A 22,395-nucleotide genomic window follows, 5' to 3' on the forward strand; every position below is an offset into this window, starting at 1 on the left:
AGGTTCTGTGTGGCAACAATAAAATGCATTTCTTTAAGCAAACTTCTATTGTCCAACAAAAGTTGCTGAATAGCTTTTCCCCCCATCTTGTTTGCTCCACTGTTCAGGCACATTTTTGTTTGAAAGTAAGGACAGCATTTCTTTTTCACTGCACCGTTTCAAGAGAGGTCTCTTGCTGCCATCTTGAATAAAATAGTTTCTTTAAACTGCATGGAATTTAAAGGAACAAATAACTGCCTGGATGTTCTTTCAAATAAAGTAACAAAATTATTTTCATAAAACTTTAATTAAATTGCTTCATTCAAGACCATTAACAAAAGTACATAGGAGCGCCTGTGCAGTTCAGGATCAACCCAGTGATCTCCAGAGTTTAAATAGTCTAACTGCCGTAAGTGCGTACAGGCGCAACAGATCACCTTCCAACACCGCCAGAGCACAATAGATATCCTGATCCTTAAGACAACTTAATTTTAATGCTTTGTTACCCCGCTCTTTTTTTACTGAAGTTAAAATGTATTTTTGTTATATTGTGATGTTTAATCTTTCACTAAGAAAAAAATGCACACATTACATACAGTATATTTCAACCAACAGGTATTTGGGATGCAGATCAGTATTATTTCTACTGGGAATAAAAAGCCATCCTTTCTTCATATTTTGGCAGTTGGGCTGGGGACAGAGGATATGTCATTTTTTTTGTTTTTGTAGTTTAGGCACCGTATTCTTACATCAATGAAACAAAAAAGCAAAGGAGGTGCAAAAAAATAAAGTACATAGTATAAAACTGCTCGATATAAGATGCCATTAGGAATTCTGCACCTGGGGAAATTGCTTACAAAGTGTGTTAATAGCGAAAAGGTATTTAAAGGCTCCAGATTTGTGAAAGTAAATCCAAATCATAGCCACTTAAACATTCAGACAACACCATGCTTTCACTCCAGCTCTTGGATAAAGAGTTTAAAAAACTGCTCAAAAAAACCGAGCAGAGAAGTAGCCTCTGTTTTAGTCCACACATGAGAAACATCACCCTCCTTATGGAGGGAACTTTGCTTTATGCATTTTCTAGGAAAGCATAGTGAAAACCATTGGCAAATGATAATCATTTAGTTGCCTTAAATGAGGGAGAACAATGGAGGAAAAGAAGCAGATGAGCTCGAATACATGCCCACACACAACAGGTTGCAGGTGCAGAATTCCAGACAATTAGGCAGATGGGACAAGACACTGCCACGCAACAGTCACTGATTCTAAACACACAGAAACCCTCAAAACAAATTCCTCTGTAACTTCTATCATTTCTAAAAACACCTTATGCACAACGGTCACACGCGCACACTCGGAAGAGAGATCCCGCCTTGTATACTGCAGTACGAAACTGTATCAAGTACATCATACATAGGCAGCAGAGAACAAATGGAATGAGGGTTCCCTTGCAGGTGATGGAACATGGAGGGGTTACACATGCTTATTTCTCTGTGTGTATCAAGAGTGTGTAGGAGCATGTGTCCACAAGACAGCAAAAATCCCTTTCCATTGTTGTCGTCCATTCTCACGTTGCATTTCTAAATCAGGGCCCACCTAGTCAGATGGGAAGGGTTATATACTGCTCAGTCAATGACACCCGGTTGACGGGTCTTCCTCTCCACATTGAAGCCCTGGGTACAAAATAAAGTAGACCAGTAATAATAAAATCAACACACTTTATAGATAAAAACAAAGTGTACACACATCAGAACTTATTATACAGCATTACGTGTTCAAATGTGCGTACCTTTGAATTGTCAGGGCCGCGGGGCTGTCTCACAATAACTAGGCGGGGGGCACTAGCGTCATCCAGGGTGATGCTCTTGAGCCGGTTGACCAAGCGATCAGGACGGGGGGTTGCCACCGGTTTAGGCCCTTCACTGTGGGGGTAGAGAAACAAGATGGCTTTTTTAACCAACAATATACTGTCTAGGTTTAGGATAACTGGGTCATAAATGAGACACGATTAGTAAATGCAGGGGCTAGAAATCCAATTTCCCTTATTCAGTTCCATTGACTTTGGTTGGCATCAAGAAAACGGGCATCATTATTGGCTAAGTTGAGGTAATACTTCCGTTTCCGAACATTTTACCCTACTTCATGGTAATAGTACACCCCCCCCCCCTGCAGTATTTACCTAACTCTGCGCACGTTGCAGGCACTACATTTCCCTGTGCGTTGGTTGAGGATGACTGAGAACTCCACCTCATCCCCGGTCTGGAGCTCCAAGCCATCATGCACCTCTTTGACATGGAAAAACAGCTTCTTACTCTCGCCAACTTCATACGTGATAAAACCAAACTGGGGAGACAAGACATTACAGAATGAATAGGCATAGCGCTCATAGGTAGCCACAGTGAGTGAGCCATAGTGAGAAAGTCCCAAAACAAATTAAACATTCTAATTACTTAATGTTTGGGTTACTTACCATACATACTTAAATAAACCGCAGAATCTTTCAGTTCAATTTAATCATGTCCATCGGCAAAAATGTTGACAAGCATGATCAGATACCTGGTCCTTGACGCACTCCACCAGGGCTTTACGTTGGGGGACAACGTTGCAGGCCATCTTCTGTCCTGTCTGAGCCACTGTGCACAGCTGGAACTTCACCATCTCGCCTTTCTGCAGACAGTCTGCCTTGTTCGCCATGCCCACGATTCCAAAGGAGTAATTCTGGCACTTAGTGCCATCTGAATGGGTACAGGTGGAGAGAAGAGGAACAGTCAATTTAGCCATTTGGTTATTATAGAGTAAGTGCATTAGTAAAAACATTAAATTGACTTGGACATAAACCTCCACTGCCAGTGGTGACTTACCTTCCTCCAAGAGCTCAATGAGCCCCTGGTACTCTGTCTGGGACGGGTCCACACTGCGCAGAGGGCGCACCACCTTCCCCAACATCACTGTCTCACCAACATCCTGCCCCACACCATTCACTGCAATAACAGAACACCATTAGCATACTCACTTTGAAGGTTGATACATAAATGCTTCACTATAGAACTGATTGTGGTGCAAACTCAAACAATAACTAAAGCATTTCACTGCCTACCTGCTACCACCTTAGTAACCTTCTCAGCGCTGACTTTGTTTCCTTTTCCCTTGGACAGGGTATATTCCACAGTGTCACCCAGCTCCAGGTTCTCCAAGTCTCCACACAGCTCACTGGAACAAACAGGCAGCAGGAACAACCAGGCAGCATGAAAAACATGGGGCAGATCTTTTTTGGACAGATCTAATGTCACACCAACCAACATTTTATACTAGCTTGCATGCGTTGAATAGTTGTACCTGTAATGAAAGAAAATCTCTTGATCGTGATTGGCTGTCTCTATGAAGCCAAAGTTGTCTTTCAGGGTGGCAATGTATCCCAGCAGCCTCTTGGTGTTGACGGTGCGGTTGAGGATCTTGATGGTGACAGCGCTCTGTTGGCCAGTCCTCTTTACCTCATTGATGGAGAACTCCACCTAGAGGACAAGGTTGAATTTACAGCACATGAAAACAGAGCCAACTCATTCTCTCTTTGGGGTTTGGTAAATTGCCATTTCAACAAAGCAAGTTTGAGCCAGTGTGAACTTGTTTGGTTTTCAGTACCTTGTCTCCTGCCTGTGGCTGGGTAGCTCCCTCCAGATCTTTGACGTGGTACGACACAGTCAGTTTCACTCCACAGTCCTCATAAGAAATCACTCCCTCTTCTGCTTCCTACATGACAGACATCAGAAAACGGATTAGACTGGCAGTTCCAGTCCAAGGCTGGCTACTGCACTCCTCTCCAGAAATCAGGCATTCAACTGTTACAAGTGGATAACACCACTGCTGAGCATTAGGACACGTTCAAATACTTCAGAAAAATCCATTCAGCCTGACAAAAATAAATAAATAAATGATATGACGAGGCTGGATAGTTGAAAGTAAAAGAGTAGGATAATGTTTTAATTCATCCAAGCCGGTGCACATCAGTAATAACTTCAGAAGGAGGAAGGGCGGAATGATGCATTTGAAAAGTTTAGGAGTATATCAGATGAACAGCAGTAGCAACTTCTTGTTAAAGCTAAAAGTGTAGATGACTGGCACCATGATGTGCTTTGGAATGTGTGATGCACCTCGTTAGTATTCAGTTAGCATTGACTAGTGTTTGAAATCAACATCTTTGTACAAACAGTGTTAAATGTAGGGCTGTACACCCCCCCCCCCCAAAAAAAAGAAAACCTGGCTCTACCAAGAGTTGTTGATTTAATTGTTTGAAAGAACTAAAACGCACTGAGCTTGTCTGATGCTTTAAGCACACTGATTAAATAATTAAGACAAATGACGAGGGAGTACGAACGCAATTGATTTGATTGTGCAGGGCAGGGCTCAGACTTGCTGCTCTGTTAAAAAAAAATATATATATATATATATATATTTTTTTTTTAAAGCCAGTGACAAGCACCCATTCTCACCTCCCTGCTGCGGTGACCACCACAGAACAAATCAGATTGTATTTGATGCATGTGACAAATACAAACAGTGAAATGCTTACTTACCAGCCCTTAACCAAAAAAATGCAGTTAAGGAAAAATAAGTGTTTATAGCGCTGTCCACATTGCTGTAAAAATCACAGCCAATTCTGACTGAAGTCATGTTAGTGAAATCCCTAATTTCTTGAGGGAAAACATTCCCTGAACCCTTACGTGACACCTATGTGTCACATGCACGTGACCAATAGGGCCTGGCCTATAGAACATCAATCATATCAACAAATTTGTTATAAACTCAGAACACCATAACGTCAAAACAGATGCACTCAAGTGGGGGAATGTTTACTGGTTGCTCAGGAAGGAAAGGGGAAGTTAGATGTGCGGAATAAATTTGACCAGTTGTGGAAAATATTGGAGATCAAGAAGTTAAGGCGCAAGCGCTGTGTACATATTATGTGCCAAACAGGTGCTGTTAGATTACAATATCATTTTCCCGACCGTTTGGAACAAAGTGACCACTGAATAAAATTATATGCGTACCAGTCCAACTTTTTTTTTGGTAAATCCATTATTACAGCAAAGATTAAAGACAGTTACAATCGTTTGTGAATGCAATTTCTTCCAAATTTGAATGGTTTATTTATTATTTACGCTAACTATTTAAGGGTGGCTTTGTTATTTTAAATCGAAGAAGCTTGAAAGCGCTTAATAATGACATTAGTTATTAGTCACAATACAGAGATCACGCGGCTTATTATTAACATTTTTCAGACAATTTGGAACAGTTACACTAAATAAAACCAAGGAGGCTGTACTAACAAAAACCAAGATGTAAAGCCATTATTACAGCATAGCAAAGCTTAAAAACATCTACATTTCTGAACTTGTTTATCCGACGTGTTGTGGTTACGTTAGACTTGGTGCTCACGGAATAAATTGGCTATTAAACAAACCGGCAGCAAGCAGGATCTTCAACCGATCGGCATTGCAACCCCTCAGTATTAAAATTGTCATTGGTGGGTTTGAGGTGTCACTGTAGAATTGGTGGTGTTATGGCCAAAAGTAGTAGTAGCACATTTGTATAAGTAATAAATCACAATTTTTGATAATGATCCTAAGATATGAATTAAGCTTTTTTTAGCTACTGCTCAACTAAAGAAATCTTGGTCGACCAAAAGCCTATAGACCAAACAGTCGACTTAATGGGGTCAGCCTTAGTTAAATGCCATATCTCCTTAGGAACTAGTAAAGTAAATTACAAGACTACAGAAGTGAGAATAACATTGTTTTTACAGAGGAATTGATTAGGACTGAAACCACAGTCAAACATGGGGTGAGGAGCACATTCAGCGGGCATAGACAACACCACTGACCTTTTTCTACTACTTCACCCTTGAGAAATATGCACAATTAGTCTACCCATTTGAGCATACATGGCAACTACAATATGTATGTCTGCAGCAATGTGAAGAGCAAGGTTAGGAAATGAGACTGATTTAAGCAATTGGGCAAAAACCTATACATGATGAATTTTATTAAGGTAACTAGGGGAATTTGTCACAGTTGCCACGTAAAATGTCTGGCAAATCAATGTCATATCTAGCTAACATGAGACAAAATTAGTGGTTAGTACGTTGCCTCAGTGTCAATCCAGTAGGAAAACATTCTGATAGATGTATCTATCTAGCGTTGTTCAACTTGATGGCATCATGCAAAGACAAAACTCCTACCTTGTCTTTTTTCTAATGGAGAGAAGGAGCATGAGGGGGAAAGGGTGAAAGGAGAAAGCAAAGCAGAGAATTAGAACTAAGGAGTCAAATCAAACAGGCTGAAAAATGCCTGATCGTAAGGGGAAATGTGTGCGTGCGGGTCTCGGAGCAGTTATACATTTCGATACTGAGGAGGGGATGAGCAAAGAAAAGGCAAAGAAAGATCAGGCAGGGAAGGAAGGACAAACATGTACCGTCAAAATAAAAAAGGCAAATGTTCACAATGTCGCTGTGGGTTCACAAGTGCTGGCCTGGGTGCTTTCGTACCTTCTCTTTGGCCTTGCTGGGGCTGGCGCTCTTGTTGTTGGTGATAGCTGCTGTGGCCTCCTTCTCCACCACACCCACAAAGCGCTGCTCAGACTGGGTGTGGAAGGAGACTGTGCCCTTGGGCAGCTTCTTGATGCGCACCGCGTGGTTCCTCTGGGCAGACAGCATGTCCTGCACAGGAGAGGGAGAATAAAACCTGTTTCAATGCGTGTTCAATAATGCTCTCATTGAGATTGGCTACCTCACAATACAAACCAGACAGAGACCAAAATACATTTGGAAAACAATGTGCCTAGGAAAATTGAATGGGTTCAAAAGTGAGATTTCCTAATATTTATAAGAATTTACTGGATGTTCATTTCAAAATCAAGAGTTTCCCACTAAACTAACAGCCTTGGAAGATTGACAGAGAAAAAGAAGGAAGGTGAGATAAAAGGAATTTTAAAGACAGCAATTGTATATTGAAAAACGGACCATGGGCGTTCTCTCTGGACTCACGGGCACAACTGTGAACTCGACTTCATCAGAGATGTGCAGCTGGCCCTCCTCCAGCACCTCGCTAAAGTGAAAGAACATCCTGGCGTCCCGGTCCACACACTTGATAAAGCCAAAGCCGTCACGCATTGCAGCGATCACACCCTATAGGACAGAGAGCCGTTAACACACAGCAGAGATGCCATCGACTCTGCGCGTAGACCGAAGAATCTGCTGGGACTGAATGGGATGCGTGAGTTTACGAGCTGCATTAGTTTCCCGATCCTTGTGTTTTCATCACTAATTATATGGACGTATCAGGATTGGGCGAAAGCAGCCCTTAAACTGCTTCACTGAGTGCTTTGATTTTACTTTCGAGTTAACCGAGATTAAAGAAACAGTGCACTGCAGATAAAATGCCAATCCTTCCCTTTCATTCGGGACTGTAGGTTTACGCTCTTCCATGTAATAGATAACAACAGTTTGGAATATGAAATCAATTTTAGGAATGCAAATTTCAGGTTGCGATATTCATTGATTAAACTCCACAAAAAGCTTCCTCAAATGAACTTGTGAGCGTACCATAGATCTCCTCATGGTCCTTACCATCTCACGGGACTCCTTAGTGAAGTGGAAGGTGTCAGGCAGGATGTCGATGTTGGTGGCCCGCTCCAGCTTGTCCCTGCGGTCTGTTGAGATGTTGAACTGCACATGGTCGCCCTCCAGCAGGGTCACCTTGGACTTGGTATCCTTCTCGCCGAAAAGGAGCTCCTTGTCCGTGAAGCTGATCCTAGCACAGATGCGGCCTGGGAGCGGATCATTCTAAAAGATTGGGAGGAACAATACAAATAATCCAGGATTCAGTACAAACCAAGCTCAGGTTAATTCTGAGTATGCAGGCATCTCGTAAGTTGCGGACCTGGTTCTTGGTTGGAACTTTAGGGATGACTTTGACGACAGTGCCTTCAAACTGCTCAATGCTGATGTCCTCAAATATGACTGTTCCCTGGGCGAGCAGCCTCACGTCGGTGGCCACCTCTTTCCCCTAGAGAGAAAAACAAAATGCTTTATAGCTGATTTATGCTTGATTCGGCAATGTGGTCTAAAGGCTCTGTACAGAGGGTCTAACGCAATTGCGGAGGCCAAATCGAGCTCCATGCGGCGATGCCATGCACCTCCTAAATTTTGTAACAATGCAGAGGGCTCCATATATCTCCGCAATGAGATGATTGGTTGACGCTAAGTGGAAGAGCATGTGTAAACACAGCTTAGCTCCACGAAACACAAGTAGTATGAATGCCCTGACATCTGCAGACACCGTAACGCCATAAATGCTTTAGTTATTTCAATGTTGCTCTTTTCCTTTCCATTAAGACATTCTATTCCATATTTACAGGCTCATGGCATCAATATGTATTCAGAATGTATACATGAGCAGGAGTAATTTCTGTTGAACAGACTGTCATTAAACAGCCATTGCTTGATTTGACAAGTTAAGTCCCCTAACATAAGAATAACTTGATTCCAATACTGGCCTCATTCTATACATTTGCAAGCCATTAGAACGAGTCACTAGAGTTGGCTAGCCAGAACGGTTCCATGTGATGCCACCTACGTTTCTCTCTTTGATGGTGAACTCCACGTCGTCGCCGGCCTGTAGGGCCTCCAGGTCACCCTTGAACTCGCTGTAGTGGAAGAAGATCTCCTTCACCACGTCAGCCCTCTCAATGAACCCAAAGGCCTCCTACCAGACAAAAGGGTTATAGATTAGATTATAATCAGGCACATGCAGTAGCCAATGTCCAGCCAGGGATCCACAAGGCTCTACTGTGGCTTTACCTTGGTGGCACAGACAACCCCCTGGCACCTCATCTGTTTCTTCTTGACCAGGACGATGTTGTGAGCACTGACTGCACCAGTGCTGAAACACAGAATATACCATGAGGAAAAGGCTACGGTAGTATGCAATCAAAACATTTTAAATTGTGAAACAACAAGACACTTGAAAAACAACTCACTGCTTGTTGGTTTCCATGTAGAAGCTGACTTTGTCTCCCGTGTCCAGGTGCATATTGCCCTCTATGTCATCCGGGGTGTAGGTCAGGTAAAACACCTCCTGCGTGGGAAGGAATCCATACTTTACATTACATTGACTACCAGCCTTGTCATGAAAAGTATCTTTCTACAGGCCAATTGACAGTCTTACCCCGTTTCTCTCGTAACACACACTGCCAGTGGGCACCTGCCCCGGTGCAGATTTGCCATCCAGGTGAGTGGGAATCGCCGAGACAACCTAAAAGACAGCAAGAACCACAGGGGGAGATGGTTAAGAATGGCATTTGGGTGATTCAACACGATTGCCTTACTATAAATCAGTGCACCTAAATAAGGAAATTACAATCAATCATTCTGTGGAAACAAACTGGTTGATTTTCAAAAGTATATCAATGTAGACACTACTGCATGAGATGTGAAATGCCACATTTCTTCATTTGAATGAGTAAAGGCCATTTGAAGAAAAGGCTAATAAAGCAATGGCTATCAAAATATTACAGCCAATCAAACCTATTCAATTTACTGAATTAATTTGTCATTCCTTTGAAAATAAGCCTTCAACTTAATTTAGGCAGAACTTTAGAGAAAGATTTAGGCTGTTTTGTTTAAGCGTCAAATCCCACCTTCACCCGTGAACACCATCACCACACAACATGTATGTCGAGGACAGTCAAGCCCATTGTAAATCTCCATGGAAACAGACGATATTCCTAGCATTTCAGATAAACAGACCACGGCCAACATAAATAACAATAAAATTGTGGATTTAAAATCAGAGGGGTGGGGTTCGTATTAAGAATTACAACTATTAATAAACAAAAATTATTTTAAAGATTCACAATGAGCTTGAACATACACCCAACTGACGAACAAACACCAACATTGAGGTGACAGGGACAAAAACAGAACCAAAAGTAAAATGGTGTTCCTTAACTGGATGAATATAACCATGCAGCACAGTAAAGGGAGAGGCGTGCGAGTCTGGCCCCACCTGGCCCGAGATGCGCTCCTCTGGAAGCACCTCTGGTTTGATCTTAAGCAGCTTCACTGCTATGGGCTTGCCAGTGCGCCTGTCTGAGGACACTTCAAACTCCACATCATCTGGAGAGGCAGAGGGGAAGAGAGAAGGAAGAAAACAGGTTGTGAGAAAATGCGTTTGACACCAAATGCTGACCGGACATTCATGGAGGTCAATCGACTTAAAAGCTGCCCACAGTAGCTTGTGAAAAGACAAGGACAGAAAGGATTTTTTAAAAAGGAATTCTCATTTTTGGCCAGATAAACATTGTGGAGTTTCCACCAACAGATTAATCCTAGTCTCAAGGAGAATCTCATTTGAAAATGTTTAGTCCAGGATTAATCTGTGTCTGGGGAAACCACCCCTAAAAGCGTGTGTTGTTCAGTACAAGGCTGGTGGATGAGACTAGACTACTAAATGACTAGAAGCAGCACTGGACTCACCTCCTATCTTGAGCTCCTGCAGGTTGCCGTTGTACTGGGAGCAGTGAAAGAAGAGGCGCGCCTGCCGCTCCGAGCACTGGATGAACCCGTAGGAGGTGAGCAGCTTCTCCACCACTCCAGTCTCCCTGATGCCCGCCGCCGTGCCGTTGGCAAACGCCGTGTGCCCGTTGTTGTGGAGCATGCCAGGGTCAAAACTCATCTGAGCAGAACAAGAACAGACATTATTTTAGAAAAAGAAAAAAAGGCTGACAAAATACAGCTCTGAACATTGAACGTGAGCAGATGTGAGTTTATGAGTGGGATTGTGTAAATGTATATGATAGAACAATTATCTTTCACAAATGAAACTCCCACATATGTCAATAAGATCTCATTTACACACAATCATTAAATTGTGTTTCCTGACTAATGGTTGAACCAAAGTTTGGAGAGACTAACCAAAAGAGCTTTCTGGTGTTCTGACCATTTTTTCTCTCTTCTGAATGCCGGTGAGCACAGTTGGCCAACCCCAGATGGTTTTTATATTGATTCAGACCATTCACTACCAATAAAGGCCACACTGTATAGTTATTTCTAGTTGGCTCAAGAGAATCCTCCACTTCTATTCACACAGTCACTACTGCAACTAAAATAAACAAGCACCCCTGGATTGACAAAGTTGGGAACACCATACATGCAAAAACAATTGTTATAGGACTTAATCTGTATCCAAACCTACTACAAAACCATTGCATCTCCCATTGACTAGCAAAACGCAACATGAACTGGGTGCTACAATAGGACTTCACACAAAGCCAAATGTTCATTAATTGATCTCGCTCAAAGTAATCAAGAGCCACTGCAAAACAAACCATGCGGTTAGCTAACATCCCCCTGGCAGTCATTACCACTGTGGGTGCAACTGATGCGATTCCCACACAACATGCCCACTTACTGATCTCTGATACAGGGGGGTCCGCTTGTGTTTTTTGTGGGAGACAGAGAAGGAGCGGGGAATAGCCACCGCAGAGGTGGAAGGAGCAGTATTACGTGCCAAAGGGGGTTCAGAGTGCACCCTCTCCATATCCAACAGTGGGGTTGGGACTGGAAAACACTGTTGGGGGGGTCAAAGGGTGATTTGGAGATTCAGATACTTGGCGCTGTGGTTTTGCTCATGAGTTCTCATTCCATTACACTGTAGCTTTCTAGGTCTTTGAAGTTATTTTCTTAGACCAATTGTAAAAGTGAGAGGCAAGTAATAATAAAAATAAAACAGATCGATACTGACCATGGGAATCCTAATTCCATAAGAGAAACTCATAAATTAAGTTATTAGCAGAGACCTAGCATCTAGTATTATGGATGGAAATGTATGTGCTGCTTGGCTCTACTACACTAAAATGGGGGGTTAATGTCCAGGTGAGGTAGTCTTTGAAACAACCACAATAATCAGCCTGATCAGTAAAACTAAACATTTGCCATCAACAGCTGACGGAATGGAACAAAGCGTTGAGAAAGGTGGTCATGTAACATTTTAAGTTACCGTTATTGCCTGAATTACTGCTAAAATAAGAGTTGACAGAATCAGAAAGTGCTGATGTGAAAGACAGTTTAGACAGAAGCACGTCTACACAGTAAGATGAGTGGGTACATGAAGGGTCCCAGAGCAGCCTCATCTGTTAGGTCCCTTACTAGCATAGCATCAATGTTGAAAATTGAAATTCCCAGTAGTTAGTGGATTGAGTAGTCTGTCCTTAAAAGGGATGAATAATCCCATTTGCTGGTTCGATAATTAAGATTGCAGACTAAGCGACATTGAATGGCACCAGCCATCGGGGAAACAGTTTAAAATCAACTCTTCTTACAAACTAGCCTACCTTATCTTATTTCAGTCTAGTTATTAATTGGGAAAAAATGTCAAACTGACATTGTATAAATCGTTTTGTCAAGTTCCTACTGGGAACATTATTTTGAGCATTAACGTCACCTGAGGGGTGTACTACAAAGCAGGATCAATGAGTTCGTTCACCAGCTAACTTGACAAAGCAGTGAAATCTGAAATGGGCATGGTATAATTGACCCAACCAAAAACACGTTTTGCTTTCGTAATAAACCAGAAAATCAATAGTATTTTCTTCACCTCTGCATCAGAATCCTGCTTTGTAGGCCACGGGAAAAAATATTTGAAAGTCACCCTTTATTCTCACTTCATGATACATTACACTCATGAGGTCAACTGATTAATTAGGGCCGATTTCAAGCAGATTTTTTTTGTTCACACCTTTATTTAACTAGGCAAGTCAGGTAAGAACACATTCTTATTTTCAATGACGGCCTAAGGAGGCAGAACGACAGATTTTTACCTTGTCGGCTCAGGGAATCCAATCTAGCAAACTTACAGCAAACTAGTCCAACACTCTAACCACCTGATTACATTGCACTCCACGAGGAGCCTGCCTGTTACGCGAATGCAGTAGAAGCCAAGGTAAGTTGCTAGCTAGCATTAAACTTATCTTATAAAAAACAATCGATAGACTGTCGTTGCTCCAATGTGTACTGAACCATAAACATCAATGCACAAGTATATATTTTTAAACCTGCATATTTAGCTAAAAGAAATCCAGGTTAGCAGGGAATATTAACCAGGTGAAATTCTGTCACCTCTTGCGTTTATTGCACGCAGAGTCAGGGTAAGTCTGATTTGATAGAGCAGTCTGACTTTAGGGGTGGTCGGCAGCAGCAGGCTCGTAATAGTCAAAGGTATATGGTTTAGAGAGAAATAGTCGACGTGTTATAATTCACGTAATAACTTGCGGCTGAACTTGAAAGGGGTTCCTTCGTTATTTTACCGTTCATGTCTTCCATAGAGAAGGTCTTGATCTACTTCAAATAAGGTCTGTTTCGTGCAGGCTTAAATCGCCTCAGTGTTTTGATACCCGTGTAAATCTCACTCGGATAAGGTAACATTAGTCAACATATTTTCATAAATCCACTATACAAAAAATATGATCTTCGCTTATATTTAGACAATATTGAGCAGAGTTACCTTGTCCTATGGATATCTACACAGTTATGAAATTGGCACGGTGGTGTAAGCCTACATGAAACACAGACCTTATTTTAAGTGAATCAAAAATATCCTATGGAATAAATGAATGAAGGAACCGCTTTTCAGATTTTGCTAGAAGGTGTCATGGGAATTATGACTCGCACTTTGGTAGTCAATTCTTACCATGCCCATTATAAAAATAGGATTTCCTTTTTGTTTTCAACATTCATCACAGGTAACTTAAACTATTTTTATTCAAACAGTTGAGAGTATGTCTCCTAAGCAGACTCTTCAGTATCATTGTCACTTCAGAGCTGTGTGTGTTCTAAAACTTAACTGGGAACATTGAAGACCCATGAAAGCTGGTGGTTCATTTTAACATATGTTCATGTTATTTGAGACTAAATAGATTTTATTTATGTATTACATTAAGTTAAAATAAGTGTTCATTGAGTATTGTTGCAATTGTCATTATTACAAAAATGTGTGTTTTTTTTGTCCTCCAATAATCGGTATCGGCGTTGAGAAATCATAATCGGCCGACCTCTATTACACGCCCATTGTTTTCCTTTGCCTGTACTAGATCACTAAGACAAAAACAAACTTCACACTTTGTTTATATTGCCTACATTAGACAGAAATTGCAGCACTAATCATATCCCACACCACTAATTTCAGGTGACATGGGGCATGGCACAAAGCATTTACAGCCTTAAATTGTGGTGGGTAAAAGCACATTTGAAACATTACCAAATCCCAAGTAACCTTTAGACCACCCTGTAACTGCTTGACTGCACCTGAGCAGAGGCTAGTCTCGGAGCCCCGAGGAATGGAAAGGTAAGGCCAGTCAGAGCAGAGAGAGGTAGGGCAAGGTGGGTGAATGGGTGTTCGATGGGGGGGAGACGGAGGGAGGTGGTGGGGAAGATGGAACTTACGGATCGGCCGTATGGTGACAGGCTGAGTCCGACGGGGGAGGTGCTGCTCAGGTCAGCGCTAATAAACGCGGCAGGTGGCGACGTGGGCAAGGTAAACTCAACAAAGCCTTTCCAGGGGCTGCCCATATTTTTCCATAAACTCAAGCCAAACTCCACCCCTTTGTTGTACTTGATAACTGGTTTGCTTGACTGCCTCGATTTTTTTTTTTTTTTGCTCAACCACCCAATGATACACCTCTGGATGTCTGCAAGGGTGAAAATGGGAAAGGGACAAAAATAAAAAGGGGAGGCAAAAAGGTCAGCCAGTGAACAGTGTCACAATTAAGGGAAAGGTCTGTGGGTGTGAGGAGACAAGGGAAAAGAAGGCTAGATATGACCAGGTAGAGGGGCAGGATAGAGAGGCAGAGGAAAGATTGCTAAACTTCAATAAGGAAGTAGGCCTATGGCAGTGAAGACTGGCTCACTAAAAGCCTTTAACTGTGCTAAAGCTCTCTACTAGAGTTAGTGCAATTAATTTATTTTGTTACTAATTTATCTAAAACAAGTTGAAGAATGATTCAGCCCCATCAAGTAGACGCAGAGGTGAGTCATAATTTGAGGTACAGGATGGTTAGTCCAACTGCATCTGAAATTCAAGTCACTCAAGTAAATTAGGGGAGCCGTTGTGCATGTTGTCACCAAAAAAAGCAAGTTTATTTATGATATCAAAAAACGATCATCTGGGTAAGGGGCAATATTCCCCGCCTTAGTTAAAATGGTAGCGGATGTGCACACGTACAATGGCAGAATTGTTGGGACATTTAGTGGGTTATTTGTGTTCATTATCATAACAAATATATTTCCACATTCCTGCCCTATGACAGCACTCCAGGGGACTAGACTGGAACTTGGGAAGGTGCGTTTTTTCTTAATTGGTTCAACGTCAAATTTAACACGAGCATCAATTTGTAGATAAAATGCCATGTAATAAACCATTACAGTAGTTTGCAAATGCATTTATTAATGGCGTCCTATCAAATCAGTCCTTGATATGTGTAGATAAGTGAAAGCAAAGTAAATACATTTGACATGCTGGGCTTATATAAAGGACGCCTTTCTAGACACAAACAAGAAACGTAAGAAACAAAGTTATTCAAAACCACAACACATTTATGAAATAAGTAAAACAAAGAAAAAAATGGACCTACCTTGATTTGGAGTCTTGAAACTTCTGGTCGTCTTGAACGCCTTTGCAGATCTCACACACTTATTTGTTACAGGTTTCTGGCACAAGTTCTAGATACGAGTAGCATGAAGCAAAAGGGAGAAAAAATATTTTAAAAGGCAAAAGCAGGTGCAATAGTGCTTGAAAACAAAATAAACAGAGCAAGAAAAGATAGACGTAGGTGATCGGATGGTTAAAGGAACTGGGGGAAATAGAAGCCCTCTAGGCACCCCAGGGTAGAGTCGGTGGTGAGGATGAGGGCGGCTGGGAGTAGCGTTGGGACGTGTGCTTTGTCAAAGCTGTTGAGTAGGCACAAACTTCTGGTCTCAGATCAGTTATCTTCACGGTTTTGCAATGTTGGCAAAGGATTGCTTCTCTTGAGTGTGTTTCGATTGGGCAGGTGTGTATCTTGTGTCTTTGGTGTTTTCTTAGTTTAGTTGCTTCTAGATTTTCCTTTGAAGTGATCCTTTCCTTGAGTTGTTGCGACTGTACGTTTCGGGATGTTTCTCTTGAATTTGTTTCTTTGTTGTGATCTGAACTTGAAGAAGCAGTTGCGTATGGTACAAAAAAAAAATTCAGTTCCGTTTCACTTCATACTGTTGAGAAAAAGAGATCCACTATTAGTTTAACCTGTTGAGTGTAGGGGGCAGTATTTTGATTTTTGGATGAAAAACGTACCCAAATTTAACTGCCCAGAATCTAGAATATGCATATAATTGTCAGATTATGATAAAAAACACTGAAGTTTCCAAAACGGTCAAAATATTGTCTGAGTATAACAGAACTGATATTGCAGGCGAAAACCTGAGGAAAATTCTAACAGGAAGTGGCCTCTATTTTGAACGCTCAATGTTCCATTGAATGCCCCCCTGCATTTAGTCATTATCAATGTACATGACCTACTAATTTGAATAAACTAGCAAATTGCACGACTCCTGATAAATGTGCCATCAAAGACATATGTCACCATTTATGATGGTGGTGGTACCATTAGCCCATAGGTTGACAATAAATTAGGACATCATGTGTTAGAAACACTGCAACAAAGTACTAAGGGGCAAGCATTAGAGCATTCTAAATAGTCTTTCTAGATTCAAGACCACTTTGAAAAAACATTATGGCCACCTGTAGACTAGTGCCCTGGGTCACTTTTCATGTGAATTGAACTCCAGATTCTTCACCCCCAGACTCCCAGGCCTAAATATAGACCTTCCTCAGCTGCCCCTGCACACAGTGCCAGCTGACTAGATACTAGAAGTCCTGCGGATAAACAAGTCCCTATGCATACCATTGGCCGTACTGATATGCATGTCTAATGCATGTTTCTAACCAGTAAGGTCTGTGTAATTCTATGAGCAATGTGGATCATGACAAAAGGCTCAGACACTGATCCTAACATTTAACTGTATAGGACATTGCACAGTAACAAGAAGCAGGGACACATCCACAAAGTTTAACTAATGCGTCATGGCTGTGTCACAGTGAGTGCTAAATGTTGTGAAAGGGGCCAAATATAATTCCAATGAGTGGATGGGTCTTTAAAGCTCATACTTGGTATCCAGGTTACAGTTGTTTATGGACAGCAGTGCTAAATTGAACCTCTTGGAAATCAGTGTCAGAAATTCTACAATTTTTGACTTACAGTCCATCATAATGGATCCTTTTATACCACTTATCTACATAAATAACCATTATAACACCGTGCCATTCTATGATTTCAATTCACATCTTGACAACACTGCCATTAGTGACAGTTTGGTTACATGTCATTGTGTGTTTAGGCTGTCAATGGATTGGCACAACTACCACCTAGCAAGGTTTGTTGAGACAACACCTGTACTGTCAAACTGAAGAATGGTATGCAATTGAATCACCCTTGGTAATAGGGTGACGTTGGTTGAACGAGTGGGGAAAACATTCACTCAGAAAACAACTCGTTTAATAGAGAAATGAAGAATATCAACATGGTTAAAACAAAACAGGCACTTGGGAGCAAGTGCTTTTCAGTTGCTCATGACGCAGCCATAAATCAACATTTGCCTACCAGTGCCCACCCACTAAAATCACTGGCCACGATTGGCCTTTTAGCACATATTTCTGAAATAGGTGGTCGTACATTGTCGAGTTCAGAAGCCCATAACTTTTGTTTGTCATCTTACTTGCTAACGTTAACTATTGTTTTGATGCTTCACCAAATTCTGAATTCATGTCAGTAAAGCATACTAAAGTTGGCAACAACAAGAATACGTACACGGCCTCGTCTCAGCTAGATAACGTCAGCTGGCTAGAACTGTAGCGTTCATGCATCATGACAACCTAGCTAGGTCGTTCATTATTACTAGTCGTAACGTCACTTAACTGTCCCTGTTGGTTGAACAATGTTTGACACCAAGCAATTCATTAATTACCAACCAGCGTACTATTAGCTATAACTATGCACAGCCATGTGATTTGCCATCAAGCAACCACGCTTTGTAATGCAGTAACGTGGCCTACTAGCCAACGCATCATTCGTTTGCATTGCTAGCTAGCCGATTAAGTGTAACGGACACTAATTAGTTAGCAAACTAACTACAAAACAAATGGAAGTGTAAACAAATGGTTAAATCGAATGGCTAGTTAACGTTAGATATTTGTTAAACGCTAACTAGCTGACATTAGCTAGCCAACAACGCATTAGCTTTACTTCACTAACTGTTACTTACTACGAACACTTGGCTAGGTAATCATATATTAAAATGGTTTGTTCCTAATTCATGTAATTGTGAACACGAACAATGTCTATTGTGCCAATTTCAACAACCCATTTACTTCGCAAGGGTTAACATTTTAAAATGGGCAGGCGCATTAGTTGGTAGTGTGGCACCGGACAACAAAGGAACTGCGACAGATAAATTCGCTAGCTTGTGGCTACCTAGCCAACGCTTGCTAAACTCGTGCAAGTCCAGATAACAAATGGAGTCAGCTCGTTTGTCACTTCAGCAAATTTGTTTAACGCCAAACATAACGCGAGGATACCGGTAGGCATTAAACAATTGATCATGTTTATACAGGTTATTAATTACGTCGAAACGTTTACCAAAATAGCTCCCCAGATAGATAACGTTAGCTACACAGTACTGTAACGTGTCGGTATGATTTAGGACGAGTAAAAACACCGGACAACACTACCCCGCCTATACGCTTTGAAGGATAAAAACTTGGTTCAAAATTATTTTATATCGCTATAACTTGAATATAATCTCATATTATTGTTGTTTCAACCGTAACTTTCAATTAGTAAATTAAACAAAACTCACCCCAACAGCTTTCAGCACTGTCACCAGCGCCGCCAGAAGCAGCACGGCACATTACGTAGTAATCGGAGTGCGATCCTATCGCGAGATTTCATATGATACGGTACTGAGAGGTTATACCAGAGATCATGGATATAATGACGAGATACTTGTGTCACAAATCAAAGTTTATAGATCGGGTACACAGGTCAAATCAAATGGTATTGGTCGCATACACATGGTTAGCAGATGTTAATGCGAGTGTAGCTTCTAGTTCTGACAATGCAGTAATATCTAACAAGAAATCTAACAAATTCACAACAACTACCTAATACACACAAATGTAAGGGATGAATAAGAATATGCACATAATAATATATGGATGAGCAATGGCCGTGCAGTATATGCAAGATGCAGTAGATGGTATAGAGCAGTATATGCATATGAGATGAGTGATGTAGGATATGTAAACATTATTAAAGTGGTGTTATTTAAAGTGACTAATGGTAGGCATAGGCAAGATGCAGTAGATGGTATAGAACAGTATATACATATGAGATGAGTAATGTAGAATATATAAACATTAACAAGTGGTGTTGTTTAAGGTGACTAGTGATACCTTTATTAAGTCCAATTACTAAAGTGGCCAGGGATTTGAGTCAGTATGTTGACAGCAGCCTCTCTATGTTAGTGATCGCTGTTTAACAGTCTGATCGTCTTGAGATAGAAGCTGTTTTTCAGTCTCTCGGGTCCCAGATTTGATGCACCTGTACTGACCTCGCCTTCTGGATGATAGCAGGGTGAACAGGGAGTGGCTCGGGTGGCTGTTGTCCTTGATGATCTTTTTGGCCTTCCTGTGACATTGGGTGCTGTAGGTGTCCTGGAGGGCAGGTAGTTTGCCCCCGGTGATGCGTTGTGCAGACCGCACTACCCTCTGGAAAGCCTTGTGGTTGCGGGCGGAGCAGTCGCCGTACCAGACGGACGGAGATACAGCCCGACATGATGCACTCGATCGTGCATCTGTAAAAGTTTGTGAGTGTTTTTGGTGACAAGCCAAATGTCTGAGGATAATCTGAGGATGCGGCTAGGGATGCCGTCTGGGCAGCCTAGCGAGAGTTAACATGTTTAAATATCTTACTCATGTCGGCCATGGAGAAAGAGAGCCCTCTGTCCTTGGTAGTGGGTCGTGTTGGTGGCATTGTATTATCCTCAAACTGGGCAAAGAAGGTGTTTAGTTTGTCTGGAAGCAAGACATTGTTGTCCGTGATGTGGCTGATTTTACTTTTGTAGTCCGTGTGTGTCTGTTGACCCTGCCACATACGTCTCGTGTCTGAGCCGTTGAATTCCGACTCTATTGTGGCATTTCACTTGTTTGATTGCCTTGCGGAGGGAATAACTACACTGTTTGTATTCGGCCATATTCCCAGTCACCTTTCCGTGGTTAAATGCGGTGGTTCACACTTTCAGTTTTGCGCGAATGCCTCCATCTATCCACGGTTTCTGTTTAGGGTAGGTTTTAATTGGCACAGTAGGTACAACATCTCCAATACACTTCCTTATAAACTCACTCACCGAATCAGAGTATACATCAATATTATTCTCTGAGGCTACCCGGAACATGTCCCAGTCCGCTTGATCAAAACAATTTTGAAGCGTGGATTCCGATTGGTCAGACCAGCGTTGAATAGTCCTAAGCACGGGTACATCCTGTTTGAGTTTCTGCCTATAGGAAGGGAGGAGCAAAATGGAGTCGTGGTCAGATTTGCCAAAAGGAGGGCAGGGGAGGTCCTTGCATGCATTGTGGAAGTTAGAGTAGCAGTAATCCAGTGTATTACCAGCACGAGTGCTACATTCAGTAGGCTGATAGAATATAGGTAGCCTTGTTCTCAAATTTGCATTGTTAAAATCACCAGCTACAATAAATGCAGCCTCAGGATATATGGTTTCCAGTTTGCATAAAGTCCAGTGGAGTTCCTTGAGGGCCATTATACACGGCTGTGACTATAACCGAGTCGAACTCCCTTGGGAGATAATAAGGTCAGCATTTGATTGTGAGGAATTCTAGGTCAGGTGAACAAAAGGACTTGAGTTCCTGTATGTTGTTACAATTACACCATGAGACGTTAATCATGAAATATACACCCCTGCCCTTCTTCCCGTCGGTACAACGCACAAAGAATCCAAGTGGCTTTACCGACTCCGACAGCATTGAGAGCCATGTTTCCATGAAACAGAGTATGTTACAATCCCTATTGTCTCTCTGGAAGACAACCCTTGCCCTAATATCATCTACCTTGTTATCTAGACACTGGACATTAGTCTGACTCTGAAGTCTGATCAGTTGACAGCTCAGTATACCTCTTCTCCGGTGATGATGTTTTGGGTCAGCCTCTGGAATCAGTTCAAATGCCCTGGATCCGCTTCGGGAAAGTTGTATTCCTGGTCGTAGTGCTGGTAAGTTGACGTCGTTCTGATATCCAATAGTTCTTCCCGGCTGTATGTAATAACACTTAAGATTTTCTGGGCTAACAATGTAAGAAATAATACATGAAAAAACAAAATACTTCAAAGTTTCCAAGCGAGGCAGCCCTCTCTGTCGCCGCCATCTTGTAAAGCAAAGATTCTGAATACTTATGTAAATAAGGTATTTACGTTTTTTAGTTTAATACATTTGCACAAATTTATAAAACCTGTTTTTGCTTTGTCAATATGGGATATTGTGTCATTATAGGATATTGATTGATGAGGGGGGAAAAAATTACATCAATTTTAAAATAAGGCAGTAATGTAACATAATGTGGGAAAAGGGAAGGGGTCTGAATACTTTCTCAATGCACTGTATGTGCACCATGTCATTGATCTCTGTCTCTCTCTGCTGTGTGTGCATCTTGCTAGCTATCACCCAAATGGCGCGGGGCTAACACTCATTGGCTGAAACTCAAATTGCTAGAGGGCTGGGGGAAAATGTAGGGAAAATGACGCCACACAACTTCGTTCGTTGATAATTATTGTAACTACTTTGAGGGAAAATGTACTTTCTACGATTATAATATGTTGTTGTCTAACCTAGCTATCATAAGATGAATGCACTAATTGTCACTCTGGATAAGAGCATCTGCTAAACCACTCAAATGTCTTGATTGCCACAACTGGGGTCACAACTGGGGTCCATCAAATTCTGACACTAGTGTAGCAAAGTCACAACAAAGTCACAACTTTGACAGTCAACCCAACACCTTAGCTGTTATGCCAAGGGACCCAAATCTCTTCACAAGAAGACTAGGTGTTGGGATTAAGGTCACTACAAGAAAGTAGTACGGTGAAACCATTGACATAAGTGAAGGCCTATGTGTCATAGTTATTCAGTAGATGCTAAGTAGATTCCTTGGGATGTCCCTACCCTAAACCCTAACCCTAACCTTATCCCCTACCAATACCTT

General features: G+C 41.7%; 1 protein-coding gene across 12 annotated transcripts; it reads right to left on the reverse strand.

Moving 5' to 3' along the window:
* Positions 1 to 267: 267 nt before the first annotated feature.
* LOC115132228 (cold shock domain-containing protein E1-like) lies at positions 268 to 19,079 on the reverse strand. Of its 12 annotated transcripts, none has more exons than XM_065020749.1 (21): positions 18,980 to 19,079; positions 15,664 to 16,276; positions 11,448 to 11,606; positions 10,514 to 10,712; positions 9,987 to 10,153; positions 9,204 to 9,290; positions 9,016 to 9,134; positions 8,837 to 8,918; positions 8,613 to 8,741; positions 7,917 to 8,042; positions 7,580 to 7,819; positions 6,998 to 7,162; positions 6,524 to 6,694; positions 3,622 to 3,729; positions 3,319 to 3,494; positions 3,080 to 3,192; positions 2,844 to 2,963; positions 2,539 to 2,717; positions 2,162 to 2,325; positions 1,772 to 1,904; positions 268 to 1,655 (listed from the first exon to the last, which is right to left on the reverse strand). In XM_065020749.1, the coding sequence occupies exons 3-21, from the start codon at positions 11,574 to 11,576 to the stop codon at positions 1,608 to 1,610; spliced, it is 2,655 nt and encodes an 884-aa protein (XP_064876821.1). In that variant the 5' UTR covers positions 11,577 to 11,606; positions 15,664 to 16,276; positions 18,980 to 19,079; the 3' UTR covers positions 268 to 1,607. The 12 variants fall into 12 exon arrangements, with proteins under 12 accessions (XP_064876821.1, XP_064876823.1, XP_064876822.1 ...); XM_065020751.1 differs by lacking the exon at positions 11,448 to 11,606 and adding an exon at positions 14,477 to 14,721 and having other exon boundaries at positions 7,022 to 7,162; XM_065020750.1 differs by lacking the exon at positions 11,448 to 11,606 and adding an exon at positions 14,477 to 14,721.
* Between the last annotated feature and the right edge of the window lie 3,316 nt (positions 19,080 to 22,395).

The sequence above is a fragment of the Oncorhynchus nerka genome, linkage group LG7, assembly GCF_034236695.1.
Source record: "Oncorhynchus nerka isolate Pitt River linkage group LG7, Oner_Uvic_2.0, whole genome shotgun sequence".
NCBI lineage: Eukaryota > Metazoa > Chordata > Actinopteri > Salmoniformes > Salmonidae > Oncorhynchus > Oncorhynchus nerka.

Excerpts from the sequence above, each read along its gene's own strand:
- LOC115132228 (XM_065020749.1), bottom strand. The coding sequence starts at position 11,576 with ATGGAGAGGGTGCACTCTGAACCCCCTTTGGCACGTAATACTGCTCCT. Across the intron at positions 8,742-8,836 it reads GGGTTGTCTGTGCCACCAAG|GAGGCCTTTGGGTTCATTGA; the intron begins GTAAAGCCACAG and ends TTTGTCTGGTAG. Across the intron at positions 1,656-1,771 it reads GCGGCCCTGACAATTCAAAG|GGCTTCAATGTGGAGAGGAA; the intron begins GTACGCACATTT and ends TTTTGTACCCAG.